Raw genomic sequence first — 24,245 nt, 5'->3', positions numbered from 1 at the left:
CCATTGTTTAACACAGGAAACTCACCAGACTGCTGTTATGTCAGTCCTTCTGTCAAGGCAACCGCCTCCTTAGTTTACGTGAAAGTCTTGTAAAAACATCTTAAGGTGGAAACAAAAAAATCTCATCTTAGACGTGTCCTTCGCAGCTCATACTTCCTCTTTCTGTGAGGACTTAAGCACATGTGGCAATTTCCTTTTTGGGAGATATTTTGAAAGCCAAATGATGTCCTAACATGTTGGGCAATCTTTGGGAGGAGAGCGTGCTGTTCGGGTGATTCACACATACACTGATCTCTTCCACGCCAATTACTGTGGAGCACCTTTTTAGTTCTTGTTAAAACAATCTTTATTTTAAGTGCAATTGTTGTTGTGTGTGATTTTTTTTTCCGTTTTCTGTCACGTTAAGTGGTTCCAGCAGCCTGAGTGCGTCTGTCTCCCACATTTCTGCGTGTTATGACGGTCACACTGAGCCCTCTTGTGGCTGCACGGGGAGTCAGCCTGACACAACGTCGAGCTTTAGCCGTGAAATGTGTTTCAACTTATGCTAAACTTTGATTTTAATGGTCCTGCTGCACTTTGAGCGCTTTTTTAGCCTGTTTCTGGGGAGAGGATGAATCGAGAACTTTCTGTGTGGACTGCGTGTTTCTCTCTGTGTCTGTGTGCTTTCCCCTGTTACAGTACAAAGTCAGTCAGGCAGTTAGATGTTGGTGTGGCGGTGTTTGATTGTCTATATCTGCCCTTTACTGGATGTATGTGAAACAGGGCAAACAAGGATGTGGTTTTAAAATTAGGTGACTGTTTCCATGGCCTTGTTTTTATAGGCCTCTGTGGTACTCAGAACCACAGAACTGTTTAAAGCTTCTTGTGCTCTGCAGATGAATCACATTTATTCTCTGGAAATTCACACTGTAGAAAATGAGGCACTCTTACATTTGTGGAATAGGGACACTGCCTGCACTGTACACAAGGGCTCGTTATGGAAGCCTTTTTCTGCCAATGAAAAAATACTAGGCATCAAAATGTCAAATTAGGGACTTCAAAATTTCAATTTACTAGCTAAAACTTAGGGGTTAAGTAAAAATTGTGAGACACCTAACAAGGAATTGTGAGCTAATAACCCCAAATATTATGGTTGGAATTTTTTTAAAATGGTGAAAACAAGTTTCCGTAGATCCCACTCGAAAACCTTTTCCTGTGAAATGTTTGGGTCTGTTTGCCCACTGCTCTGTGTCACATCCTGCCGAACGATGACGGGTTTGCAGGGTCTCTCATGTGGAGGATGATGTGGACAGCAGGACAGATATTACATCAGAGTCAGCTCACCTTGGTAATAGAATAGAATAAACCTTTATTATCCCACAAATAAGAAAATTTGGTGGTTACACAGATCTTATAGCAAGAGGGATATAAAATATAAATGCAAGACACAAAGTGGTCCTATACACATAAGCAACTGAAGTTTGTATGCATGTACAGTGAACAAACAAGCTGATGAGTAAGATAACCAAAAAATTGTTAAACTGTGTTACAGAGTCTGACAGCTGTTGGTAAGAATGACCTGTTGGTAGCGCTCCTTCCTACACCGTGGGTGTAAACGTCTACTGTCGAACGAGCTGCTCAGTGCTCGTACAGTCTCATGCAGGGGGTGGGAGGGGCTGTCCATGATGGATGTTAGCTTAGACAACATCCTCTCCTCCCCAACCTGCTCAGTGGACTTCATTAACCCAGCAAATGTCCAAGTGTTCAGTGATAATTTTCATAACACATGTAACGATGGCCCTGTAATATCAATTCCTTTTCAGGTGTGACTACACATATAAGAAAGATTGTCTCACTACCACCTATGAAAACCTTAACTTATAGCAACAAAACATCATGACTGGTACATTGCACTAAGTCAAACATTCAGGTCACCTTGAAGATTTTCTCAAACCACTTTCTTTTAGGATAGCTAGGTTTGCCGTTTAAATGTGTAGATATAAAGGTTTGTAAATTAACACAACACTCGTCTACTGAACAACATGCTCAGAATATTTATTGCATATATATATATATATATATATATATATATATATATATATATATATATATATATATGTGTATATACAGTGGACACTGATTGCAGTAGTAATATCTTGTGCAGTACAACACAACAGCTCTATTACATTTTTCCCACGTTACAAAGAAAACATTGTTTATATTTGGTTAATTCATTCCAGTAAATCCCCACTGCAAACTACAACCTCAATAATTAACATAAAATTATTCATTTGCTGATTAGCAGCCATTATAAGTGGATTTTACAGGCAAACCTGATAAAGATGGAGTACTTTGCTGATGCATCAGTTTGGTTACTGTGCGTTACAGTCAGGCACCAGTTACAACGGTGATGTTTGAATCTGGGGAGATGAACAACCAAGAGAATTAAATGTCAAAAAAGCGAGTGAACCTTAAAAATGTAACATTTGATTTACTTTACAACAGTTTTCCCTTTAGTTTATTTTATTTTTCAGTTTCATAAAAAAGATCATTCAAAGCTGGCACAATTCCCTTAATGAAAATGTTGCATCTGGTGTAATTATTGATATTAAATAGATGTTTAAATTATGCTAACATTTTTCCTGTCTTATTATCACTTTGAACAAAGACTTGCAGTCCAATTCAGGTTGGTCCTTTCAAAGCGTGCCGACTGCAGTGATGAAATAAACTAAATAAATAAAAAGCTTAAACAATAATCATAACTCTTTGTAACAGTTTATAAATATCTTCTACAGATAATGTTTTGGATATAGACTTCTTTAATATTTTGTAGTTAAAAGTTCGTTGTGCTGAGACCTGTGATTAGTCTGACTGGGAGTTTATTTACCTTGAACATCTGTTGTCATGGTAATAAAGTTATCCCATGTGAAATAATATAAAACTAGTCAACATGAATAAAAGAAGTTAATAGAAATGCTTTGGTGGATTAAATGTTAATAATTTTTTCACTGACTGGATGTTATTCAAAAAGTTTTTTTTACATTGTGCTCGTTCACACTTTGAGGACTGTTACACAAAGCATGGTTTGAGTTTAGTGAGGTAACTTCACTAAGCTCAAATCCAGGTTTTTCACTGTTACGAAGGTTCGCTTCTTACTGGAGTACATCGCCATGGTAACTTGCACTGCAGTCCTAAGCTGCTCTGAAGCTCTGTTTGGTATAAGAGAAATCACCACCTACTGACCAGTCAGTTTGACTTCTTTCTTTTTCATATTTTAGAGAAAAGATTACTTGATTAACTGATTGGGAGAACATACACTAGTCCTCAAGGTTAGTAAGCAACATTAGGTGAGATATGTTTTTACCTGCTGGTTGCAGACTGAAATATCTTTCAGGAAAGCCCCTGTCACTGTACACATGGCAGGTGTAGTTTATGTTGAAGTCCTCCTCCTTCAGCTCAGAAAATATCAGCCAGGTCTCTAACCACGCACCTTTACTGGAGCCATCTTGGGGCAGCAAACTGTTGAAGACAATGAGATGAGATCGTCCTAAAATTCCCAAAAGTCTCAACGTTCTCAAAAGTAAGCAAATAAAACAAATTGATGGAGATTTAAGGTACTGACCGCTGTTCTAACATGTGTACACGGTGAGAGGTGTTAGTCTCAAAGAATCCATCTTTGTCCAACCAATAAATATCAACGATAGGCTTCCCAACACCCGGCACAAACACCAGGCACCTTTTACTGAAGTTGTACCCTGAAAACATGCGCAAAACAGTGACTCAGTATAAACATGAAACTGTATATTTAGCATTTACTCTCCCTGCAGAAGTCTGTGACTTTCAACCCAATATGTTGGCCTAAATGAAGCCTGAGATACATAAATATGAAATCAACAGAACACCACATTTCTCAGAAGATCTTAGAGGACTTACCACTCTGTGCTTTGATTACATCATTGGAGGGTTCATGCACTTGTGGAACCAAAGAGTAATCCCCTGAAACAGAGAACATCAAATACTGTGTAGCTTACAGTAGAGGTTGAATAATCACAAAGATATAATGGAAATTGAATCATATTTCTCTTTCGCAGTTTTACAGTAAGCAAACCTAAGAAACCATTATTACTAACACAACTGATGTTTCTTTTTCTGTTATTATTTTTATTGTTAAAATGAAGCGATTATGCTTTTTTCACCGGATTTTTGTCAACGTACAGTAGTGTCAAGATAGTCTTTGAGGCCTTTGGGCTGGGATGTGTTGGGCAACCGTGATTCTGTCCTTTCAACTGCGCTCAGTATAGAAGTCACGATACCTCAGCTCGCTTGCAAGTGTTTGGGAGCTGTTCTGTTCTGTTTTGTTTGTGTTTGAGGGCGTTACTGTATATGCCTGACTAACTGAAGTGGATATCACGGTCAGTTAGCAGTCAAACATAAACCTTGCTTGAATAACAGAACAAAGACACAGCTGCCCTTCTCAGCTGTGTGGGGGCTCCTGACGAGGTCTTTATCTTGTGTAGCCCAAGGCAAACACAGTTTTTGTTTTGTATTTCCCCGTCTTGTGCCACATGCTTGTTCAAGATATAACATAACAATTTTCACTAAGTGAATCTGTGAATCATAATTTGAGGTATCTAGGTGCTAACCTATAAGCTACATGAGGCTTAGCGGGGGATAATTATGACACAGTCAAACCCAAGTAAATGAAAACCAAGTTGAGTGCTCGGAAATACCAGCTTTATGACTGAAGAGCATTGTGCACATCTATACAGTTACTTATTGTATCATCACTGTTATTTTATAATTCATCTTTACATATGGACAAAAAAAAATAAATCACTCTGTTGTCTTCTTCCTCTTTTTTCAGCTGCTCCCTTCATGGGGCGCCACAGCAGATCATCTGCCTCTATCTCGCCCTATCCCTATTGCCCCTTTCTGTCACACCCACCCTCCACATGCCCTCCTTCACTACATCCATGAATCTTCTCTGTGTTCTACCTCTTTTCCTCCTGCCTGGATGCTCATCCTCAGCATTATATGTCTAACATAGCCCCTTTCCCTCCTCTGCATGCGTCCAAACCATCCCAGCCTTTCCTCTTTACATTTATCTCCAAACTGTTAACATTAGCAGCCTCTCTGATATGTTCAATGCTAATCTTAATCATTTTTGTCACACCCAGTATAAACCTATATAGATCTTCAAATCCCCCAGCTCGGCCTCCTGTCTCTTTATCATTGCCACCATCTCCAAACCGCCATTATCATTATCTTCCCTCCAGTCAATACTTCCATTGCTCTAGGTTGTCTTCCACCTGCTCCCTGCTCTCACTACAGGTCTGCAAACATCATAATTCACATCATCATAATCCTGTCTGACCTCATCTTCAGCCTGTCCATCACTATCGCAAACAGCATGGTCAATCCCTGGTCCCACCCCCACCTTAAACACCTTCTATCACTTCGAATGCGCCCCGCACCACTGTCTCGTTGTCCTCATACATGGCCTCCCTCACATACTTCTTCACCATTCCTGACTACGTCATTCAGAGCCAAAGTTCCTCTCCTAGCATACAAAAGTATGTCATCTGGACCAACTGCCCTTCCACACTTCATCCACTTCATAGCCCCCTCACTTCATTTCAGTGTTTCTCTTAATCTACAATCTCACCTTTGACCTCTGCGCTAATAGTCTCTGACACAGATCCTTTGATGCCACCCAGGGTGAATGTCAGAGTACAGGTATAAGTGCCTTTGTGTTGAAGGTCCACACTGGTAATTTTCAGTCTGGTGCCCCAGTACTCATAGCTGCCTGTTCCGTCCTCTATGGGGTCACAACCCTAGAGGGAGAAACGCACAAGTCTTTTTTCAAATTAACAATGCATGAAGAAAAATGTTAACTATTTAAATTGGAGAACAGTTTACAGCCACTGGGATAGTTTTGATGCTCCTAATCTGTTCAGATAGACATTTAAAGAGTTCCATGATTTTTAATATTATTAAACTGTTTGTTTCCCTTCCACAAAATTAAAGGGCACGCACACAAACACACCGAGACTGGGATCTGCTGTCAGTCAAATTGCAATTTTTAAACACTCGTATCTCCCCAGAGTTTCAATACATTCCTGGTATTGATAGAAGTTGGAATAGTGGTAGTAAATAGTTGAGGCTGCAGCTACTGTGCAGTCTCTCCATTAAAACCATTAGGTTTCATGCAGCACTCAACAACAATTCTGGAGAACTCACTCTGTACCACTTGATGGAGGAAGAGATGTTGTAGCTGTTCAGCTTATTCATTTCGTTCTTCAGAGGGCAGCTCAGATTGTCAGTGACTCCTTTTGTAAGTGGCTGATAAGCTTTCCTCGGCCTTCCACATTCTCCTGTAGGTCTTTCATCCACCACCAGTCGGCTGGCCTGCCTGTAGCAGTGGGAAGGAGTCCTGTTGGGAAATTAAGCAGAAATATTATAAATGAATAGATAATTGGGCACACTCGCCCTGGCAGTGACGGTCATTGTTTGACCTTCTCCACAGTCAAAAATCAAACAATATTAATATTAAATTTGTTGGAATTGTAAGGGAGCTTGATCTTAGATTTTGAAAATCTAAATCTAATTCTGTGTTGGGGATAGATAATATTGCAGCAGTGCCGCTGCACGGGAGGCGGACGCACCTGAGCGGAATCCGGTTGTTGTTGTTGGAGTGTGTGGCTGCAAGCTGCAAAGCTGCAGCCCGTGTGTGAACGGCAATCGGAATAAAAGTGTTTGAAAGTACTGAGATGTGGGCGGTTTCGTCATTCTCCTATTATAATTTCCAATACAGTAAAAGCCATAAACCACTCTGTGTTCACTGTGATTACTGATAGATCATGGAGGCAGTTCGATGAGTTGTGTAAGGTGTAAATTAATACTGTGTTCTACTCATTTCTAATATTTCTACTTCTACTAGTGCTTCCTACCTCAGTATGGTCACATAATCCCCACTGTCATTCATGGTTACATTGAGAATCCACAGAGTCTCCTCGTGCACCAGGATGTGACCAGTCTGACTGCTGATTTCTTGGCCTGACACCGAGTTGTACCACGTGATGTTGTACGGGACAGTTTTGAAATCAAAGACGTCTGAGGACACCAGTGTGCTTCTCAGCATAGCCACATCTCCAGGAACAGAGAAAACCCTCTCAAACTGGAGTTTGTAGTCAGTACAGTTCTCTGCAACATACATGTAAGTGTGGAATAGAGAAAATAGTTATTTAACCTTTTATTGCTGAGAAATCAAACATTTCAAAGTCAAATATAATGTTGTTATTTGTTTGAAATTAATTGAATTGAACTGAACTGAACTGAGATGTGACATATTTCCTGCTCCATGTATTTTTACTTGAACTTTCACAAGCAGAGTTAAAAATCAGTGTTGTTGTAATTCTATCCCTGGCCACAAGAGGGCAATAAAATACTTCAGATCATGCTAGTGGCTCAAACTGCAGCTTGGCAAAAACATGACATATGATAAATTTACAGAAACATTTAAAAATTTGTTAATGTGTTCAGTGTGTTCAGTGTGTGTGTGTGTGTGTGTGTGTGTGTGTGTGTGAAGCAGTGTTACTCAGCTCACCCTGTTCAAATCCGCTACAGATTCCACACAAACCAAGGAAAAACACAAGGCTTGCCAGTGTTGAACTTGAACCCATGGCTGAAAAACAAAGATACAGAACATTTAGAAGTGAACATGCTAAGAGTCACAGCAAAAACCTGAAATGGAAATCAGCTGACCTAGTGCCAGGTCTTCCTGCGTCTTTAAATTACATCCAGAGAATGTGAAAAGCCCAAGAGCCTTTAAAATCCAGCAAAAACCAGAGAAACTGAAAGAGCTAACTGTACACTGCCTGATATTTTCTCTCTCCTGCTCACTTCTCCTTTCTCACGCCATCTAGCTCCTTCTCTTGATCGTGAATGACTAGCGCTCTGGTATTTGAGGAGCTGCGTGTGTAAGCCAAAATGCTGCGTAATGCTTTATGACTGGAAGCAGACCCAGAATTCCTGATAACAGTCCAGTGTTAAGTGTTGCTCCCTTGGCCAGCCTCTACATTTTTGCATGGAATGTATTAACCCCTCAGGAGGAACTGAATGAAAACTGGTGAATTTGTATGAGTGTCGGACAACATCAGATTTGTTGCTATGCAAATCATACCCCCAGACAGTAAAGTGTCAAGTGGGACTAAGTAAATGCACAACCCAAGCCTCCATTAGTTCGCCAAAAACACATAAAATAAAGTTTACTAAGATAAACAAAGATAGTCGCCATTCTTCCGAGGTTTCTTTACAATTATCCACTTCTAGAACAGTTTGGTTGCCCAAACTTTTTAACGAGCACAAAAGTGATCGTTTGCCAAAAACTGATTTCCAGTGTTGCCGTGTGTGTGTTTTTTTGTTTGTTTGTTTTGATGTGTAATGTCTTTACTTATATTGGTAAGTAGATTTTAGTGAACAGGGTTTACGGGGTTATATATAAAATTTTAAAATGACCTGTTTTTTAAGTATCTTTATGACTCTGCGTTATTGTACCAACATTAAAACCAATCCAGTCCCCTTTTGGCCACTAAAAATATCTTTATGGAACTATTGTTATATAGTTGCAATTTCTGCTATCCTCTTAGTCACTTTGTCAAAAACTGACTGCGGCTTCTAGCTTGTGATACCAATGTTGTTTTGTGGCTCAAGATGACTTATTTTATATTATTGAGGGATACATTTGATATGCTTCGCTGTTTAAAGGCCAAAAGTTTATTCATGGCAGTTTAAATACTTGTAATTACTTTTTGGCAAATGCCAGAAATCAGTTTTTGGCAGACGATCACTTTTTGGCACATCGGTAGCCTACGCCCACTTACACACACATGCAGCGTAATGATTGTTTACGCAGGCAAGCTTGACCTTCAAAATAAAAGCACCACAATTTGAACTAAATAAAATAACAAATAACAAATCCCACTTTAATATGGTCATTGGTTTACTGAAACCCACAATTGCTCCTATCGCATCCACCGTGATGAGTGCGAGTGTGATTATGACTGTTAAAGTGTTGTACGAATATGAATGTGAATGTGGCTTGTAGTAAAAAAGTGCGCGCTGAGACCGATTTGATTTAACTGCATGCGTCCGTAGTTTTAATGTGGTTGTTTACACATAGTGAGGTAACCTGGTAACCTCGACAGATTGCGGCTGTTTAGCCCGTTGTGTTTGGCACTGAACATTTGATCTAGTTTTAAACAACATGTAAGCAGGGACTGTGTTTACAAGCAGATAAACCAGAGTTTGTCTTCAAAAGGTGCAAAATGTGGGCCTGTACAGGGCAGGGGTGCCACCAAGGGGGTCGCTGGGCAACCCCCAAAATTTGCTGCCCCACCTTAGTGCCTCCGGGCAAGACTGCCCTATGTTGGTAATAATGTAATAAGGTTGCAGACAAGCTGGTGCAAATCCCTGGACAGATCACTGGTGCATCTCAGGGCATAACATAACATAGAGACAGGCAACAGTTCACACTCTTGCCTGATCTAATATTTATGATTCTAATTCTTATATGATTGTAATATTTATTTGTCTTTCCTGACCAAGTTTGCTCTTAACCCTGGAGAACCAATGGGGCCAGAGCCGACCCCATTGGCTTACTAGGGAAACCATGGGGTCAAATTTGACCCCATGGTTTCTCCAGGGTTAAAGGATAACTCCATTCTGGGAGAGCCGATGCTTCTGCTCGGCTCTGCTGAGAATCATTAAAACAATGGTTGAGACTTCCAATCAATCAATCAATCAATCAATTAATCAATCAATCAATCAATCAATCAATCAAAACAGATTATTATGGATTTTAAAATCTTATTTGGTTTTGATATGTACCTATTCTTAGTGATATCAGCTGATATCGACAATTAACCAGGCAGAACATTCATTTTGCTCTTTGTCATACTTTTTCAAGTAAACTATATTTGCCGACAGCATATTAAAACTGGAAATTCTGGTTTTATGGTGTGTCACCCCTGTATGGCCACCTCTATGAAAACATTCTGGAGGCGACAGGGACACAGACAGAAGGGCAGGGTGTGGTCGAGTGAGAGCGAGGGCGAATGTAAAGAAGGTGCAGTGCTTGTTACAACCACGGCAGTGAATCAGAGAAGTAAAATGTTACGGTCCCAGCAGTTACTTTTTCAAGCAGAAATAAACACGCCCACACCTCCCAACAAGCCAGAGGGATGGTCTTGCTTCACCAGCTTTTGTGTGAAAGTAACCGTAACTTAGTTCCCATGTGTAAAAACAGTGGATTGAAGGGACCTTTTAGTTCCCTGAATCAGCTCCTGTGACTGAAAGTTCCAGAGAATCTGAGTTGAAGCCCAGCATATGACATTTTCTAATAAAGAAGCAATAAAATTTAAAATCTTCCCAGGAATTCAGTACCAGCTTTAAGTGCCGTTAGAAGCAACATCTGGGTTTTTTCACACCTGAGCACCTTGTTTCTTCTGGCTGACATCAGTTCATGAGTTTGCATAAATGTGCATGGTTTTCTCATCAGTTCAGTGTGGTTTACGCATATGTCTGGGCAATTATTAAAACCAATAGAAGACCAGAGAAAATGGCATTTAACTTAGAATTACATATTACCAGCCTTTCACTGAACTAGTACTGGTATTACACAATCAGTCCAGTCATGAGTCCAGTCATCAGGTTCAGTTACAATTAAAGTACACGACTAAAGCAGAAGGCAGACATGAGTGTACTGAGTAAGGAGTGACTTACTCGGTACATTTTCTACATGGATCTGAATCAAACATGCTGATTTACTGAGTGATTAACATCTTAACAGATCCATTCATGTTTGATCCAAAATGACTGTTACTGCTGGTTTTAACTTCCTATTGAATTATTTGCATGGATGTGGTTGGAAAGCGCCAGAGGAAAAAACAAAACAAAACATTGCTTTCCTAAATATGGTACAGAAACCTGTCATTAACAGCACACAAGCAGTTAAAATAAAATCTCAATTGTTTCATAAATTCCCCTCACCCCCACCGACTTCATCCACCCATCTTCTGAAACTCTGTATGAATAGTAGTTTAGCATACATGCTTGAACTGGTTGAAACAGCAGCTGTAATACTCTGTATGAGGTCACGTTCAGATGAGATTTAATGACAGATTTTTTTTCTAACATTGTGTGACTTCACACCCGCAGAGTCTGTAGCTGCAGATAGTGTGGAAACTTCACACAAAACAAGTGCAGTGCTTTCCTGTGTTGAAAAGGTGATAAAATATAGAAAAAAATAAAAGGAAATATAAATTTAAAAAAATGACAGATATTAAACAAATGTGTGTGCCAGTCCCGGCTTTCATGATATTGTCCCCCCCTCCCATCAGTAGTAATTTAAAAACGTTTATAATGCTTTAACAGCTTTGGGGCAGAAACTGTTTTTAGTGTATATGACCATGATTTCATTGCATTGTCTACCCGATGTTTCGCGATGGTCCGATAATGAATCTATCAGCACATCTTGAGTCGTTTGCAATTTTAAGTAAAAAGAAATAAATTGGTACATAATATCACAAATCGGTATGGTAAGTTTTGACAATCTGCACCAAGGCAAGCAAAGGCTTTTAGAAGAACACAGTAGCAACGAAATGTGTGCAGCTGCTGTGGGAAGAAGGAAAGGAAATGATCGAAACCTCAAAATTCTCACCTGTGTATCACGATACAGGAAGAGCTACTGCTGATGGGAAAACTATAATGAATGGGAGATTGCTTGTGGTTAAAGAGGGCTCCAGTGAACGCTGTGAACGTGTCTTAACACTGAGTGGTGTTTGTTTAGTTTTGTTTCATCAAAATGTTTCACATCTTTCTGGGAAAAATGTAACCAGTATGCAGTGTGACACCACAGATAAAAACAAGCCAGTGCCTTCAATAAGTGTTATCCTGGGTTCACAGGCCAACCGTCAAAGGCAATATTGGTTGGTATCGAGACTTGGCTAATATTAGTGCTTTTATTGTTGGCTTGTGTTTTTTTACACTGCATGCAAACCACACAGGATCTCGATTACACGTGCACTTTTCAAGTGGTTGTTGTTTGTTTTGAGCAGAAGCTCTTCTGAAGAAATCTCGTTTCTAAGAAGAAAAGGTTCACAACATTTTGACTGTGAGAAACAGGCATGCAAAAGCAGGCTCCATCTATCTAAAGCTTATATTCACTCAGTTTTTGTTCATAAAAGCAAAACAAATAATGGAAAATAAGCACGGCTTAAAATAAAGTTGGCTAAGTGGTCTTTAGATTTAAACAAAAAATATTTTCAAGGTATAAAAGGAGAACTGAATTTTAATTCATTTTAGACCCAATATCTGTGTCTGCTTCCAGTGCATAGTTGAGCTATTTAGACAAGTTCAGGCAGAGAGGGGCGAGCGTGGGAAGAAGTGAACTGGTTCATCGGGTCACGCTGCAGACATGAGGCTGAAGAAGACAGAAACGAGTGAGTCACCGGAGGTGTAAACCAGCAGGCAGGTCAGGGATCCCAGAGGTTGGCTGCGCAGTGGATTCAGACTGAGCTCATGTTTACCAAAAGTCAGATGACGCTTAACTTTTTCTTTCTTACTGTACTTTTGAATGACTCAGAGCCACACATGCACTCTTTGTGAAATGGTGGTGTACCACCTTAACTCCAAATAGATTTATAGTTGTGTAATATTACACTTTTCAGCACCTTATCTTGGTACCACTTTCACACATTACTGGAAACATCCTTAACTGCAGACAATGGCTAATCAGTGCAGCTCAAAATATTGCTTCCTGGCAGGAAAGAAGCAGGTTTCCCAGCCAAGATCTGCCTATTTTGAGCACTATTTGGGTTTTTGGAAGAGAAATTCTCTATCATTTTTGTCATTGGCAGTGTTGCAAGATCTACAGTTTATGCACTATTACAGCTACAGTCAATAATAAACTTCAAGCGGACACCTTATGCTCTTTATTTTGCTTTTTCCCCCTCATAAATACTCTGTAATAACTGTGGAAGCTCACATTAAATATAGTTCTCAGTAAAACAAAAGTAGAGATAAACTCTTTTTCAGTCTTTGGTCTACTTTAAGATCTTCAAGATCAGGTAGAAAGGGATCATCTATAATAGCTCATAACTGTTTAATATTCGCTGGGAGCTATTTGACTGTTATTCAGAGATCACACTCCATCTACAAAGGGCCACACAGCTATGACAGACTTGTGACATGCTAGCTTCACCATGCACAGTTCACAGCAGACCTCCCATATGATGTAGCCTTCACAGATGCCAATGACAGTATTTATACTTTTGTGTATCGTGCACCTCCATTACTTTGTATTGTCACTGCCAAAAGGCTATATAGTGAAGTTTTCTCTTCAATTCGATCTATTCTCGTTCAGTCAATTTAACACAGGACCATGAATCCGGCGTGAGGCACACAAATCTGCCTTTGATCACAGTGTATCCACTCGCTTGCTGTTCAGACCTTTTGTTTGCAAGGGGTAGCCAATCAGAGCAAAAATGACTTAAAGGGACAGGAGCTAAAACACCAATACTAAGCAGTTGTACCAAGACCCACTATAAGATAAATGACTATTCTGAATAATGTCATTAGAGTTCAATAATAACAATAATAATAATAATAAAAGTTTTGGATGAATTAATCAGAAAGCATTTTGAATCTAAACCTCCCCGATTAAGTTTCAGTCAAGGCACAAAACAAGAAAGTGATGCAGTTTTTCCAGAGCAAGCAGCACTAAAGATGTCTGCTTCTGGGAACAGATGGTGGAAGGAGTGAATGGCTGATGAGAATATCGTTATCATAGTGTTGATAACCACTTTAGGGAAGGGCGCAAGAGGAGCAAGGCTGCTGGAAATCATTTCGTATCTTAAGATATCTTAAAGCAATAATCTACAGTTTATAAAATCTGCTAATCATCTTCAGCACGACCTTTTCTGTTTGCGTTCATTGGACAAAGTCAAGCTGTATGTTGTAAACCACAGCAGTGTTATTGAAAATGCTTGCATGGCAGAAAACTTACAGAAGCTGTTGGGAAATGGGCCTCGCTAACGGACCAAATTTGTGCAATGTTTAAATTTCGCTACAGCAAACTGACAGAGAGGAACAAGTGTCTGTTTTCTGTTTACATTTGGTTAAATGTTCATTTGGTCTACAGATCTGTTCAGTCATGTGAACTTTGTCCATCTGTTTATAGGGCAGCGATTGCCACATACACTGAAGAGCGGTCACAGGTGCAAGGTACTGATAACACGAACATCTCAGGAAAAGACAGACACTTTACGTGCATGCGTAGCTCAGGATTTTACTTTCAATTCCATGTTATGTTGGAATTAAATTAGTTTGTCAGCAGGTTTGGTGTAGCAGCTTAAAACTGCACGAGCCTGAAACAACAAGTGCTTTCTGTAGGGCAGTCAAATATTTAAAATCAAGGATGATGTGGAAACAAACAGCAGTGAGCTCAGCAGTGATTGGCTTTAAACAGAGGTTGCAAACTTTGTATGCGTCACCATAAACATACAGATTCCGGTTGTGATTCAGATAAACGTGCAACAGCAACAAAATGTTCTTTCAACTGCTGTTAACAAACAGCTCGCAGCTGTAGGAGACAAACTCTGGACTTCAGGAAGGGAAATATCACAATACTCAAGCACTGCTCAGGGTTCATCTTTTTGACTGACTGATCAGTCGAAACCAACATTAAGTTGCTAAAGTTTGTCCTTAAAAAAATTCTAAGCAGTATTTTAACTCATTTAAATGTTCATGTTTACTCAATTTCAGTTTGCTCTTCCTCCAATTTGCCTTTAACCTCATTTAACCCCATCTTGTGAATAGTTTGAACAGCACAGAAATGTTTTGGAGAAACGTGGCAAATGTCAGCTTTTTAACATTTCCATGTTCCTAGAATGATGAAAAAGTCCTTAGCTAAGCTAAAACAACAAACTTTTTTTTATTTTAAGGGGAAGAGGATGTGATTTCAATGGAGAATTGAAACCCAGATCTTCAATGAATCGCATCAACCAGCAATAAAAGTAACAACTTGCTCACAAGACTGACACACCCTGTAGGTCAGTCATAAAGATGACTTATTTATCTTTGAGCACACAGCCTAGTGTGCTCAAATAACGCCTAAGACTTTTGGATTATTTTCCTTTGTATAGTTGTTGTGGATTTGTTAAAATATGCAGAGGAGGAGAATCTGTGCGCCTGTTCTTGCACCTCCAAGTTTCTACCTTCTGTTGCTGCTTTTAAATCCAATAAATAGTGTTTGCATTCTCAAGCGCCACCTGAATTTCATGGTTTGCATAGCCTTTCCTAACCAAATATCTGTATTTTTATATTTATTAATTATTTAGGTTTTTATTTGCACCCAGAGAATTTTCTGCACTCTAATTCAGGATGCTCACGCCTCTTGATTGTTAAGCATCAGATCAGACTATTTTCACAAGCTGAAAGGAAACACGCTGTCCTTAAGAACACTTTGAATCTTGTTCTCATGTTTGCTAAACCAAGTTATTTTTAACCATGTCTGAGAAATTCTGTTTTAAATTAAAGATGCAGTATGAGGAAGCCTTCCCGGAAATGTGAGGATGACCATCCCTGCTGGCCTGATAAGAGACGAACAATGTGGGAATTTTCTAATATAAATGACATTTCAGCCCTTAAGAGCGCAAAGGGAGACGTCTCAGAAATAGTGATGGAATAGTTTTCTAAAACTAGCCTGCAGAAACCGTGCCATCCTTGAACAAGGGTTAATGGCTTAAGTTTAAGACATGGAGCTTGTGGGAGGTTATCAAAATACATGACTCATTTAGCTCTGAAAAAGGGAAAGCAACGGGAGTTACCCTTCCTTCAGCCGAGCCTGAGAACATGAATAGTGTGACTGTGTTTTTTCACATTGTGGAAACAATATTGCAGGTAGTGTGAAATGGTAATTTGTTTGTGCTTTTTGGTTTGAGGTGAAATCCTCAGTGAGAAGGCTGCTCTCGTTTTTTTCTATTGTGGCTCTGTTATTTTTCCTCTAAGCTATCTACCTTAAACATGCAAGAGAACATAATGTAGAAGGGTCTAAATGTCCAAGTAAACACAGTTTCTAAGAGCAGCAGTAACATACAGCTGTGAATGAGCCAGGTCTTCCGGTTGAGTGAACGCTGGCGCGACTGGCTGCCGCTACTCACCGGCCGCCACTCACCTAAGTCCACCCTCAAAACTCATCTGTTTAAAATTGCCTATTCTTAAATTTCTGTATGTTTTAACTTTTATCTTCTATTTTTATCATTGTGTATATTTCCAGTTTTTATCTGTTGTACAGTGTCCTTGGGTGCTTTGAAAGGCGCTATTTAAATAAAATGTATTATTATTATTATTATTATTAAACTCGAACAAACTGCAGGCTTGGGAATGCAGATGAATGCTCCAGAATTACAAGATTTTGTTCAGGGATTATACTGCGTATCCACATGAGAAGCTGAAGCCTACAAGTGTTTTGTTTTTTTCCCTTTGCTGTCAAATCACTGTGTACACTCCCTGCAGTCCCTGCCTTAAGCAAGCTGTGCCTGCTTCAATTTCCTCTTTTCTCCTCCTTATACTAATATTTGACAATTTGCTTAATTTCCTCCTGCATCAGTCTAGCCTATCCCTCATCACCCTGCTCTTTCAACACAGAAATATTCATAGGCTATTGTTTATGAAAATATCCCAACCAGACACCCTCTCATACATCTGCAGGTGGATTGTTCACAGTTCAAGCTTGGTGTTTAAGCTGCTGTTTATAGAGCTGAACCAAGTGTATTGACTAATCCCCATATGCATCATTTATAATGCTAAAGAATAAATCCAGTGTCCTCTTTCTTAGCAGGAGAGTCAATGTACAGTTGATGTAAACATGGGGCAATAACCTGTTTTAACACAACAGAAAAATGACTGAAGTCCCACACAACTTTTTCTTATTTTCTAGCCAAACCACTGTGCATATGTTACATCTGCAGCAGCCATCTACATTTGCTCTTGGATTAAAACAAATAACAGTTATAAATAACTGTCCAAACTCCCGAGGGAGGTAGAAAGGTCTAAAGGGGAAGGACAGAAGCTGAAATATCCGCACAACATGACAAACAAATGCCTCTCTGTGTAACTCTTGAACTGATTTGACGATATGCATTTCAATACATTATTAAATCAGAAAAACCTTCCCTAAATCAAATCTCTCATTCCTGTCATCAAAGCCTTCATTGGGTATATTTGTGCAGGGTACTGATAACACACAAAACAAACAGCACTGTGGCTACAGGAACCTGTTATAAATGTTGACAAAGTTCAGTCACGGTAATGCAGGAAGAACTCCTACATAAGCTTTGGAGATGACAAACTGCGAGAAAACCGCACAGTACAACCCACACTGAACAACCACCCAGAATGCACCTAAATGAATCACTCCTTTAATGTGAGGTTTTTGATTTGGCATGAAAATCGTCCCTTTTTCTTCTCATCATCTGTCAGTTTTATACAAGAAAAAAGGTGTCAGTATTGCTATTCCTGCTCTATGAGATCTATCCATCGCTCAAAAATCAAACATTTGTGTTGGCTGCAGTGGGCATCTTTACTATAGTGTGAAAGGAAGTGTGCCTCCTTTGTGGTAAACATTACAAACGCACTTTTTCGAAAAAGTAAACAGGCGAATGGTAGACCTCATATTTCTAAGAATTCGAGCACCGAGGCCACATTCAGTGGCAGAGTTTGCCCCAGAAAAGTCAGAAATTATTAAGAACATAAACAGCTTAGGAACAAGTAAGTGGTAAATATTGACTCACCTAGGAAAAAGAGACACCGAGGCACAACACAGGCGAAGGAAGGATGAGACAGTTTACTCGACACGGCAGACCTAAGAGAGGAAATCTCACCTCTGACCCTTGCATGCAGAGAGGAATCTCAAACGTGCTGCCCAGCCGGTGACTCAACAGCTTTGTTCCACCTCCACAGGACGACGCACAGACACAGAGGAGGAAGAGTGTGTTTGGATTGCACCTCTCAGCTCTCTGTTCTCCTTCCTTTGCATTTCAACACAGCGTTAAATCAGCTAAACCTTCCCGAAATCAAATCCCTCACTGCTATGTTAACTAAAAATAACTTATTCTGGTTCACTAACTGTTAACCAGAAAAAACGCCCATAACATAAACACGGATGTTAAATATAAACAATATATTTAGTTGCTCATATTGTCTACAAGAGCATAAGCACATTTATATTTGTTGTTAAATATGACTGAAAACTCACTTTTCATTCACAGGATATTTAACTGTTGCAAGATTTCAGCAAGAAATGTGAAATCTTTGTGTTGTTTTTTTCCGCAAAAGAAAAAAAGTCTTTGCTTTCAAAGAAATGTCTATAATGTAATGAATTAACAGAAGAACTAAATTCACCCTAAGCATGTTTAAAACGCTTCATTTTACTTTGGCGGAAAAGAAAATACACGCTATTATAGTTCTAATTGAAAAGATTAAGCCAGAAGAAGCAGAAAGCAGAAAAACTGTATATCCTTACTGTCAGATTTAATGAGGACGAGACCCCAAAGCAGGACTACAAACAAAAAGCGAAAAAGCAGGGAGCCAGAAAATCAAATACACAAGACACAGTTCTGGGATCAGCTCGGCATTGAGGCAAGCATGGGGAAGATGGCGGTTCGTACGGCCGGCCAGGTGGCCAATCGTGCAGATAAAGCAACTCTGTGGGCTGCCTGAGAGACCAGTGACTGAAACCCTCTAATGGTTTGAGTGGTGACAGGCATTGGTGATGGGACACGTCAGGCAGATGGACAACATGCCAGCAGTGGAGGTTCAGTGAGAGACTGTGTTGAAGGAGGAGAGGGGACTCCTCTAGAGGCTTGTGTGGAAGCCAGCGATCACTGAGACAGAAATACGCTGAAAGATGGATGGGAGCCCAGGAGCTGAGATGGAGCAATCACATGTCGCAGCAGGTGGTTGACAACAAGAAGGCTGATGCTGACAACAAAGGAGACCCTGGTGTAGGCTTGGGGGTAGGAACAATGTAGGAACTCCACAGAAGGCTCAGCAGGTATCTGCATTTAAGACAGAGACCCTTATACTCAGGCTGTTTGTTTGGAACTCTTGGATTCAGGATTGTGCTCACACACTTGCAGAGACGAATCAATGGACTCAAGCTGAGACGCAGGTGGAGAGGGACCCTTGGACTCGGCATGTTAACGGCAGTCAGGGTGCCATTGCCTGTCCTCTAAAGGTCTGTGTATCCCTTCATGGATATGTCCCAGATTATCACTGACCCACCGCCAAACCGGTCATGCTGGATGATGTTACAGCAAGCAAAACCTTCTTCTCCACAGCTTCTCCAGACACTTTAGTGTCTGTCATATGTGCTGAGGGTGATCCTGCTCTCATCTGTGAAAAGCACTGAGCATCACTGGTGAACTAACCAATTCTGGTATTCTATGGAAGATGCCATTGTTTCACTGTTGCCCCTCTAATGCACCTGTATTTAATTTAACATCAAAGCAGCTGAAATTAATTAACACCCCCCTCTGCCACTTAACGGACAAGATCAATATCGCAGAGGTTTAATTGCCTTGATGCTGAGTGCAACACAATGCAAAGGAGGAAAGACATCAGTAATGATCACAGAGAAGCAACTGTTTCAGCCCGTCAATATTAGACGGGTTATAAGGCCATTTCCAAACAATATGAAGTCCATCATTATGCAGTGAAAAGATCATTCAGAAATGGAAAACATTCAAGACAACTGCCAATCTTCCCAAGGAGTAGACGTCCCAGCAGATTCATCCCAAGATGCTCAGAGAAACTGTAAAAAAACACCCAAATAACAACCCCCTGTCTAAATCAGAGACAAACAGCTGTTTATGTTTTTAAACCCATTTTGCACAGAGAGGCATTTTTTGAAAAATGTATTGATAGCAATGTTGAATATTATTACACAGGAAAAAAAAAACTACACGTAAAATAATCACACCGTGACGCCTCTGCCTTTGTAAATGGAGGGACAGTAACTGCGTGTTTATATGTAAGCGTGTAAAACCTGCAGATAGTCAGATTAACAGTATTTTGTCTCTATCTGCCATTCTGCAATTCCTCTCATGTAAACAATAACGTGGCGCACAGCGTGACATGAAAAAAGGCACATACCTTTGACGCTGCGTGACGAACTCTGTATTCCTCGTCCACACGGAAACGCAAAAAAGGAGGAAAATCTCAGTTTTCGCTGATTCGAAACGGCGTTTACGTGTGGATGAAACAGCTGCGTTTTCAAAAATACCCGCGTAGGTGCGGACGTAGCATAAAAGAGTTAGTGGTTTATTTATTGCAGTTTACTTGTATTTGCTTAATTGTTTACTAAATGTTTGAGGTGTGAAATAAACCGCAATGGAGCAAAATATGGGTGTGTGTGGTTGGAGGATGTGTTAGTGCATGCATGCGTGTGCGTGGGGGGGGGGCGCGAACATTTTTCATGTAAAACAAAGGGGGGCCCAGCAAAAGAAGTTTGGGAACCGCTGCATTAAAGCATTAATAAGGCAACCACGTGTTTGTGAATGTCAAAGCACACAAACCACAGGAAGGCATCCTTAAAACATGCTTCAGCATATCTGTGTATTCGGCACTTGACTCAGATAACCTAGAATCCGGACATACTGGGTCCTAACTAGAGCCCATTCAAAAAGTTGAGATGAGGTAGTCCATCAAAGCAACAAATGATAAGGGGAAAAAAATTCCTCCAGAAATTCAATTAAAGTCTCTTGAGTCAAGCCCAAAGCAATTATACAGAGGTGTGAAGCCACACCCGGGCTTCCCCAGTGGATAAAGGAATCCCCATGAGCCACAGCCATTCGTCAAGATATGAGTCAAGCCCTACATCGAGTACAATCCCTGAGTAAATGTCACATTTTCAAACAGGATGTGCTGCGAGAAATGTGTACCAGTTCAAAGCTACAATTCAGCAGTGAGACATATCCCGAGCTCACGCAGCAAATGTTCTCTTTTCTGTTTAAGTGAGTAACCTGAAGGTTTTTTCCCTTTTTCTCTGCCTACTCACTGTGTAGACTGTTGGTGACTTGTGATATTGTATTTACAATTTTCAGGTATCTGTACTTTACTTGAGTATTTCTTTTTCTGGCAACCTTTTGCTTTTACTCACTACATTTACATAAATATCAGTACCTCAGCGCCTAGCTAGCGTTACAGAAGAGGAGCGATTATAAAAGAAATAACGCTTTTTAACCGTTTGTGTGCAGTTTGTCTCACAGTCTAGCTAAAGGTTCAGCTGTTGTATTTCAGATGGAGAGAGAAGAAAGAGAGCTAACGTCACTCAGAGATAGAGAAAGATAAGAAAGACAGGACAGGAGAGGAGAGGAAGGAGAGAGGTTAGATGTAAAGGTAGGGGCTGCTAAGTGATATTTCATAAACTGGAAATTTCAAATGTTTTTAAATCAGATATTGGGTCTGTACATGAGACATTATATTTTTTCATATGTGAAACGTGCTGCAAAACAAACTGAAGTAGACGAACTATGTTATTTAAAGGTTGCATGACAATCCTCTACAGCAGGGGTAGGCAACTCCGGGCCTCGAGTGCCAGTGTCGGTGCCAAGTGGATCAAGGACACATCTAAAACCTGCAGGACACCGGTCCTCGAGGCCTGGAGTTCCCCACCCCTGCTCTACAGGTTAGTGCAGGATAAACAGGTTAGTTTGCAGTTGTGGACATCCACAGAGGGCAGCAGGTCAGTTGATTACAGCCTGCACACTAAGAAAATCTACTGGAGCTCTCAATAGAAATGATTGTGACTTATGATTCTTTTCCCCACACTGAGCCATTAAAACAATTTAAGATTTCACCACATCCCACCAGCAATGTTGGGAAAGTTACTTTTAAAATGTATTCCATTACAGATTACAGAATACATGCCCCAAAATGTATTCTGTAACGTATTCCGTTACGTCACTCAATGAGAGTAACGTATTCTGAATACTTTGGATTACTTAATATATTATCATGCTTTTTACAACTACGTGAATGTACTATTGCTGTGATTTATTACTGTTACTGAAGGTCCGCGGGTCCGAACCATAGTAAAGGGACCTCTGGTGTTGGGCTCGTAGCCGAAAAATAGCTTTACTTTGTTGTCTGGGTCAAGTTTGCTAGCGAGAGACAGAGAGAGGAGTTGAAAGGCTACTCCAACGGAACTTATTGTTTCGGAGGAAAACATGAACACAGCATACAGTCTAGTCGTAATAGCTTACTTACAACTGGGCTCGTCAGGCACTCTTCTTGGCTGCAGTGGTTATTATTATATTTACATGCTTCCCGCTCCCGTTTCTGCTACGATAACTACTTTTCCACTCTCCTTTTTCTCCCTCCTCGCGCTCACAGACACATAACGGGTATGGCAGTCCATTCTCCCTGCAGCACGGACTACACTGCCCATAAGGCTACATTCTTTAGGGCTATGCCTGTAGCATTCTGCCTATTAGCTTAGCACAACAACAACAACAAAAAGGCGCTCTCTCACCCAGGAAACACACAGTCACAGAGAGAGCGCGTGTCGCCCTGTAACCATGGCAACCGTAACTCTGCTGCCTGAAACAACAGAACATAGCTGTCAAACCAAACCCAAACAGTCCTGACCCGCCACAATATGAAACAGGAAAATTCTGCTGTGTAATCCATTTATTTCAACAAAGTAACTGTATTCTAAATACGTAACGGCGGTACATGTATTCCGTTACTCCCCAACACTGACCATTGTACTCCCATCCTTTATCCAGCCGCTGGTCTGCCATGTTTAAATGACACCGGTTAAGAGGGAGCATGCCAACTGCATTTGTGAGCGTGTTTGTGGGCGTGTGCTTGTGAGAAGAAAGTAGCTTAAATAAATATCACGTGTTTTTTCTTTATTTCTGAGTCCTCTGTTGGTTTACTTCAGGCTCCAGTGAGCAATGCTTTTGTAAAATATCTGGGCACATGTACGTAAAAGCATTAAAAGTAGGAAAATCATTTGAATCTGTCTCTTGAAGGAACAGAAAAAAATGTGTTAAAGTCTGTCTGGCGCTTACGTCACCGACAGGACTTCGTACCAAATCTGTTTTGGTCAACATGACACTGATCTAGAAATGAGACTGTGTTGAGTGCCACACATGCAGAAGCATCATGGATGATTAGAGTTCAGAGGTTTTGATGTTATGGTGTTAGATACCATTGTTTAACACAGGAAACTCACCAGACTGCTGTTATGTCAGTCCTTCTGTCAAGGCAACCGCCTCCTTAGTTTACGTGAAAGTCTTGTAAAAACATCTTAAGGTGGAAACAAAAAAATCTCATCTTAGACGTGTCCTTCGCAGCTCATACTTCCTCTTTCTGTGAGGACTTAAGCACATGTGGCAATTTCCTTTTTGGGAGATATTTTGAAAGCCAAATGATGTCCTAACATGTTGGGCAATCTTTGGGAGGAGAGCGTGCTGTTCGGGTGATTCACACATACACTGATCTCTTCCACGCCAATTACTGTGGAGCACCTTTTTAGTTCTTGTTAAAACAATCTTTATTTTAAGTGCAATTGTTGTTGTTGTGTGTGATTTTTTTTTTCCGTTTTCTGTCACGTTAAGTGGTTCCAGCAGCCTGAGTGCGTCTGTCTCCCACATTTCTGCGTGTTATGACGGTCACACTGAGCCCTCTTGTGGCTGCACGGGGAGTCAGCCTGACACAACGTCGAGCTTTAGCCGTGAAATGTGTTTCAACTTATGCTAAACTTTGATTTTAATGGTCCTGCTGCACTTTGAGCGCTTTTTTAGCCTGTTTCTGGGGAGAGGATGAATCGAGAACTTTCTGTGTGGACTGCGTGTTTCTCTCTGTGTCTGTGTGCTCTCCCCTGTTACAGTACAAAGTCAGTCAGGCAGTTAGATGTTGGTGTGGCGGTGTTTGATTGTCTATATCTGCCCTTTACTGGATGTATGTGAAACAGGGCAAACAAGGATGTGGTTTTAAAATTAGGTGACTGTTTCCATGGCCTTGTTTTTATAGGCCTCTGTGGTACTCAGAACCACAGAACTGTTTAAAACTGCTTGTGCTCTGCAGATGAATCACATTTATTCTCTGGAAATTCACACTGTAGAAAATGAGGCACTCTTACATTTGTGGAATAGGGACACTGCCTGCACTGTACACAAGGGCTCGTTATGGAAGCC

The 24,245-nt window shown here is 40.4% G+C and overlaps 1 protein-coding gene across 5 annotated transcripts; it reads right to left on the bottom strand.

Moving 5' to 3' along the window:
• Positions 1 to 1,319: 1,319 nt before the first annotated feature.
• LOC112436184 (interleukin-1 receptor type 2) lies at positions 1,320 to 23,449 on the bottom strand. 5 transcript variants are annotated; one of them, XM_076874645.1, is made up of 9 exons: positions 23,282 to 23,449; positions 7,586 to 7,663; positions 6,930 to 7,182; positions 6,220 to 6,412; positions 5,645 to 5,813; positions 3,913 to 3,975; positions 3,602 to 3,734; positions 3,344 to 3,498; positions 1,320 to 2,399 (listed from the first exon to the last, which is right to left on the bottom strand). In XM_076874645.1, exons 2-9 carry the CDS (start codon positions 7,659 to 7,661, stop codon positions 2,368 to 2,370), a joined length of 1,074 nt encoding a protein of 357 aa, XP_076730760.1. In that variant the 5' UTR covers positions 7,662 to 7,663; positions 23,282 to 23,449; the 3' UTR covers positions 1,320 to 2,367. The 5 variants fall into 5 exon arrangements, with proteins under 5 accessions (XP_076730760.1, XP_076730764.1, XP_076730762.1 ...); XM_076874649.1 differs by lacking the exon at positions 23,282 to 23,449 and adding an exon at positions 22,309 to 22,522; XM_076874647.1 differs by lacking the exon at positions 23,282 to 23,449 and adding an exon at positions 17,922 to 18,051.
• Between the last annotated feature and the right edge of the window lie 796 nt (positions 23,450 to 24,245).

The sequence above is a fragment of the Maylandia zebra genome, linkage group LG16 (assembly GCF_041146795.1).
Source record: "Maylandia zebra isolate NMK-2024a linkage group LG16, Mzebra_GT3a, whole genome shotgun sequence".
NCBI lineage: Eukaryota > Metazoa > Chordata > Actinopteri > Cichliformes > Cichlidae > Maylandia > Maylandia zebra.
The sequence above is the reverse complement of the archived record's forward strand: the minus strand, read 5'-3'. Positions and strand labels throughout refer to the sequence as shown.

Bases quoted from the DNA above. Each gene is read 5' to 3' on its own strand.
- LOC112436184 (XM_076874645.1), bottom strand. From the start codon at position 7,661: ATGGGTTCAAGTTCAACACTGGCAAGCCTTGTGTTTTTCCTTGGTTTG. The intron at 3,976-5,644 runs GTGAGATTGTAG...TCTCTGTTTCAG, and splicing joins TATTAGCGCAGAGGTCAAAG to GGGATTACTCTTTGGTTCCA. The intron at 2,400-3,343 runs GTAAAAACATAT...TCATCTCCCCAG, and splicing joins TTTCAGTCTGCAACCAGCAG to ATTCAAACATCACCGTTGTA.